Source organism: Artemia sp. Qi Xiang Cuo, chromosome 7, assembly GCF_049724085.1.
Source record: "Artemia sp. Qi Xiang Cuo chromosome 7, ASM4972408v1, whole genome shotgun sequence".
In the NCBI taxonomy this organism is placed as follows: Eukaryota; Metazoa; Arthropoda; class Branchiopoda; order Anostraca; family Artemiidae; genus Artemia; species Artemia sp. Qi Xiang Cuo.
The window spans coordinates 79,449,981-79,455,980 of record NC_142800.1 but is presented as its reverse complement, the minus strand read 5'-3'; the positions used below and the strand labels follow the sequence as shown (position 1 = coordinate 79,455,980).

Sequence of the window (6,000 nt, the reverse complement as noted above, 5' to 3'; positions counted from 1 at the left end):
ATTAATTTGGTACATTTAACCCGAAGAGGAATTGTTGCTGACCTATTGGTCTAAATTTCAAGTTGTTTTTGGAGCTGAGTTCGAGATTGGCGTTAGGAGTCGTTCTTGGAGCTGAGTTCGGGGTTGGCGTTTGCCGTTCCCTTGTAACGGCTAACACTTAATGCACGTTGGCAGCTCCGTGGATAAATATTTATTGCCTAGTGAGGTAAGCCGTTTCTTGTTTAATTACTTCTAAGATGGGACGTCGGCGTAACGTCCAGCGTGCTGGAGCTGATGGAACTGGAGCAGTTTTAGATGTTTGGCCACTTCTAGCGAGAAGTCCCAGTCACCATTGTTAAAGTTGTCCGAAGATTTTGTTACGATGCTGGCAATCGTGAAAGAAAACGGATCTAAGTTAGACTCTATTGATGGACGTATGAGATCTCTGGAACAAAGGGTTATATCGGTGGAAAAAGCGCAGCTTGAGTTCCACGCATTGGTTACGGAAGTTCAAGCCCGTGTAGTATCAGTTGAAAGCAAAACTGATAGCCTAAAAAAGCAGATAAGCGTTATTACCAGTGAAGCGATGGCACTGAAGAAAAACAATATTGATCTGGCAAATCGCTCAAAGATGTGTGAATGCCAGGTATCTGACAGTAACATTATTGTTAGTAATTTGCCTTGCGATAGTATGGAGGACGCTAGTGAAGCTTTTAAGCAAGTATTCAATTTGGATCCTTATAGGTCCAAATACAGATCCTATTGCATACCTTCGTATTTCCGCGAGGATATATTACGCGTTAGCAATACCATTATCATCGTTAACAGTGGCCAATCAAGCGTATAGACGGGGCATTGGCTATGCATATTCAAAAAAGAAAGATTGAATTCTTTGATCCCCTTGGCTTACCGTATACGTTCTATACGCTGCACATTAAAAATTTTCTTAAACAAAATGGTAAATCTAAAAAGCGAGTCCAAAATTACCAACCAAAAGGTGTGGTTTCCATGCACTATTAAATCTCACTTTCCGATGTCGCAGACATACTCACAGTCAATTCCTCAACATTTATGGTGAGAATCCTCGATTAAACGATTTTCTAGTTGAAAATACTCTTTCCTATTTCTATAATACAAATTTCGGTGCCCTAAGAGTCAAATGCTTGAAAAATGTATGTAAATTTGTTTATTAATAAAATTTGTAGGTACAAAAAACACTGTGCCCTTTTAGATTTCTTCTTCTACGTATAGGTAACTATCAGAAACGCAAAGTGGTAGCAGCTCGTCAGGATTTAACTTGCATTCATCTTAGCATGCTAAGTCGGAGTCACGTTTTCTACGATATATTATTACGTCATTTTATTGAATATCTTTGTAAAGTCAATAATACTATTCCCATTCATATTTTAAAATTCACATGTTTCGATTTACTTATTTGAACCAATGTCAGACACAAAACTCTCAAATGAAGAATCACTTTCTGTAACAGCTAAATAAATTGCCAGTATCTTCACAGCGATGACGTAAAAACCAGACTCTTTTATTATTCCAGCAATTAAAGCATAGACCAGGATCTTCTTCCCAAAACAATTTAAAACCACGACGATACCAGTCTCTTAAAAATAAAACTAAACTCACGTTTAGGTTTTTTTGCAATCATGCCAGGGTAAGTGTTTTCCCATTGATCGCATTTATCATAGTGACAATTGGAGAATAGGAAAGCTTTACTGTGAGAGTCACACATCTCTTCAAGACAAGAATTACAGTCTTTGATTTGCACTGCATATCCCCTATGCAATTTACATGGATCGCATGATCTACACTTTTTGTTATAGTAATCAGCAAAGGTACAATTCTGACAGGATAACCCGCTACCCAATGTACACAACCATACACAACCATAATGTACATGTGTAAAAAAAATGTTCTATTTTCACTGTCTTACTACCAAAAAGAAACTGACTATCGGTCAATAACATGAAGGTCTTCTAGGAGGGACGTCAAAAACTTGTTTAGACACAATGTCTTTACAAATGGTCGTCTAAGTAGTGGTTAAAAGCAAAATCACAATATCATTTTGTCTTATCTCAATTAATATATCAATAAATTTAGTAGATGCAGCTGCGTCAGGAGATAAAAGTTTCAAGAAATAATCCACAGATGGAGAATCACTCCCCATTATATCGTTAAGCATTTGTTAAGAAAATATTTTTCTTTGAAGAGATAATTCTAGAAAATCATAATCTAAAATTGCCCACTTTTTCAATTTTACTAGATTCCCTAAGATTTTTTGATTCTCAAATCCAGCCATTTTTAACACTCTTGTGGTAACGTGGTTTTATGGTATTTAAGTGATGTTGTTGTAGATATTTTTTTTCTCCCTTTATAGGGGAGGTAAACTCTGGCCCTAAGGTATTTAAACTTTAGTAGCGTGCCTTAGGTTATGACCGAACTAATGAGGCGTACCAGCTGGGTATATTCAAGGGACTAAAGGTAGATTGTAGAGAGGTTGGCTATAATACAATACTTTAATTCAGTTAACATATAATAATACCAGATATATATATGTTCTACTGGGACTGACTGTCCCAAGTAGAGCACAAGTCTCAGAAACTACAATAATATATAATAAGATACTTAGACACTTACAATGGTCCGAAAATATTCCAAGGCATTTCTAAATAAATGGACCAGAGGTCACTCCGACATAAAATTAGTATCCGTCTACCCCTTCCCATAAAATGTATCTTCTATACATTTTAATCAACCACACCTTCCTGTACCCAACCGACGCAATAGCTAGGAAGTAGTAATTTCTCAATTTCCCGTTAAGCAGAAACTTGGCAGGATATGTTCCTTATCTTAATAAAAAGTGGTATTTCAAAACTTTGTATTTGCGTCTTAATATATTTGTACTAAATTTCAAATTGACTAAATTAGAAGGCTTCACTACACTCTCACTACCAATCACAGACTAAAAATTCTGCTAGTAACAAACTCTTTTTCCTAGGTTGTTCTCTTCAATAGACTTCACTAACGCATTTAATCCGTCTTGTAGTTTCTGCATATACACTATGTTCACTTTAACCGCAAAGTATAACTGTTCTTCCGTCTTGATTTTGCATAATGTTATAACATATCCTGCATATTTCTTGTCCCATTCTAGGGTTAGTCGGCAACCCCTTGTAATTTCTACTTCTACTCGCTATTGCTGGCGCTTTTTATATCCAATTGTGTAAAAGCATCCATTACAATATCTTTGATGTTTACACCCTGAACTCTTTCATACTACTGGAACAAAATTTTCCATAACACCGGGAAGCAGGGGTATGTCGTTGGAATCTTGCCAGCCGGCCAGTAGAAAAAAGGACCGGTTGTATTCCAGAGGTAGTGACCAGTGGAATCCAATGGTAATCTCTTATTAGGCTTCCAGAAAGTAGAGTGGGGATACTACTGTCATGGGCAAGGTCGGGCATGGGGGGGAAATCCACAGGGGTGAAATACTCATCGACTTTTGTCGGGATAATGAACTTTTCATAAAGAACCCCGTGTTCCACCAAAACGAACAAAGGAAAGTCGCTTGGAAATCACCTGATGGCCTTACTGAAAACATGATCGATTACATACTTGTCGAAAATAAATGGAAATCACCAGTACTGAATACAGTTTCCACAGCTGGTGGTGATTTCGATTCGGATCACTTTCTACTCATATATGAGCTCCGTTTGCGTATTCGGAATGCCCAACAGTCTAAGAAAAGCTTACCAATATATTATTTGATCTGCTGAAAAACATAGAAACAAGAAGCTGGTATAGAACGTACTCTCAAACAAGTTGTCAAGAATCCAACCCATAGAAGCTCCATCAGCAGAAGAAATTGACCAATTGGTCGACGAATAAACCATGTACCATTCGGATTAACCATGTAACCATTCAGATAAACCCTGGATCACCCCCGAAACAATTGATCTGTGTGAACAGAGGCACGCCCATGCTAACAAGGTAGACAGACAAAGTAAGGACGAATACAAGTTACTTAAATGTCTAGTAGAAAAGAAAATCCAGCAAGCTCTACGAAACTATGCAAAAGAAAATGTCGCGTGTGTGAAGAAGTCTTTCAAAAAGGTAACAGTCACATCATGTACAAGAAAGTCTGTGAACTGTCAATAAAGAAGTCGGCAGATACAACACTGTTAGATAAGCACTTCTGCAAAAAAAACGGAACTCCACAATAACACCCAACCCGATTATTTTACTATCCTTCCTAAAACCGCGGTACCCAATTGACCTAAACCCTCCACCACTAAGAGAGGAAGTACTCCCAGCAATAAAATCTCTAAGAAAAAATAAATCTCCAGGCCCGGATTGTACTCAGTCTGAGCTGTTAAAAGCAGACCCAGAAGAATTGGTCGACAACTGTCAGAAATTCATAACAAGTTTCTGGGAAACGGGCCACTTCCCCGGATTATGGGTGAAAGCCACCATTGTCCCCCAATTTAAAAAGGGAAAAACGGGCGACTGTAATAACTACAGACGTATTAGTTCAACTAGTAAACCGGCAAAGATTCTTACAAAAATCCTTCTTGACCGTCTGAAATCTCAGACAATCCATATCCTAGAGGAATATCAAAAATATGTAAAAATGTACCCAATGAGGGCTTGGATCAAACCCAACTTTATAAATAAAAATCAATGTTATTAATAATTTCAGATGTTTTTTAAACTGTGATGTTATTCCTGAAAATTAAAATTCAGCTTTATTAAAAAAATATGCAAAAATGTACCCAATGAGGGTTTGGATCAAACCCAACTATATTAAAAAATCAATTTTATTAATAAAAATATGCACTCAATGCAAAAAATATACTCAATGAAATCCAACTTTATTGCAAAAAATCAATGTTATTAATAAGATCAGATGTTTTTTTAAACTGTGATGTTCTCTATTTCTGAAAATTAAAATACAGCTTTATTAAAAAAATCAAATGTTGTTAATAAAAACAGATGTATTTTAAACTGGTATGTATATATTTCTGAAAACTAAAACCTAACTTTATTTTTTTTAAATGCAAAAATGTACCCAACTTAGATTCGTTTAACTTCACTATTATGATCCTCATATTTTATTTTTAAGTTTCAGGTGACACAATCCGTTTTTGACGATAGTCATGGATCTAGAGGATGAGGTTACAATATCCAATATTGAAAAGTCACTAACCCGGGGGGAGAAAGATGAAACTCCAAAAACACTGCAGCTGGGAAAAGATAATAATACTAGGGAGTTTCTCCCCCACCCACTAAAAGATGGAAAGAAGTAATAAAGGAGAAGACGTTTATCTATGATGAAGATGACATCACCATCGAGACATCACCATCGGTTGAAGATGATGTAGTGATAATCATAAAAACTATAGAGTGTATAGATTTATGTGTAAATGCATTATTTCAATAAGGCACTTTTTTATATCTAGAAAATTGTACCTTTTAGAATTATACGATAGTTTTACAAAAAAATGGGGTGATGGGCCCAAAAAGTTGGAGTGGGGGGACCTTGGAGGTGTTAATAGAGGACCTTGGTGGTTGAGGTCCTTGGTGGTTGACGTCCTCGATGATTCATACTCATAATCGTCTCACTATTTGATTTCTATGAATTTCTAAGGATCGTTCTGAATTTCTTCATTAAAATTCCTTTCTTGGCATCTACATCTTTATTAGTATCAACTTTTTATATTGACAACACTGTTTAAATGCTACTTGTGTAATATACTGAACACAGTCGGGAAATAAAGCTAGGTTAATTCAGAATGCCATCTTAAAACCAATGGCTCTATTACTTTCAACTTTTTAGCATACTCCATTGCCAAAAACAATATTTTATTTCTCCCCCATCCCATATTGTGTACATGTCTATTATAGCGACCACAGCCGAAAATAAAAAAAATAATAAATAACTCTTAATAGAGTTAGGATTCCCTGAGATTTATATCTCATTAAAATAATTATTCTCAATACATAGCTCCA

General features: G+C 36.1%; 1 protein-coding gene across 1 annotated transcript in view; it reads left to right on the top strand.

The window, feature by feature from the left end:
* The first annotated feature begins 361 nt into the window (after positions 1-361).
* The window catches only part of LOC148950734 (uncharacterized), a 30,729-nt gene continuing 25,090 nt past the window's right edge, over positions 362-6,000 (top strand). The window contains exon 1 of the mRNA XM_089091929.1: positions 362-820. Within this exon, the coding sequence (XP_088948055.1) occupies positions 362-820 (459 nt within the window). The remainder of the gene's footprint in view (positions 821-6,000) is intronic.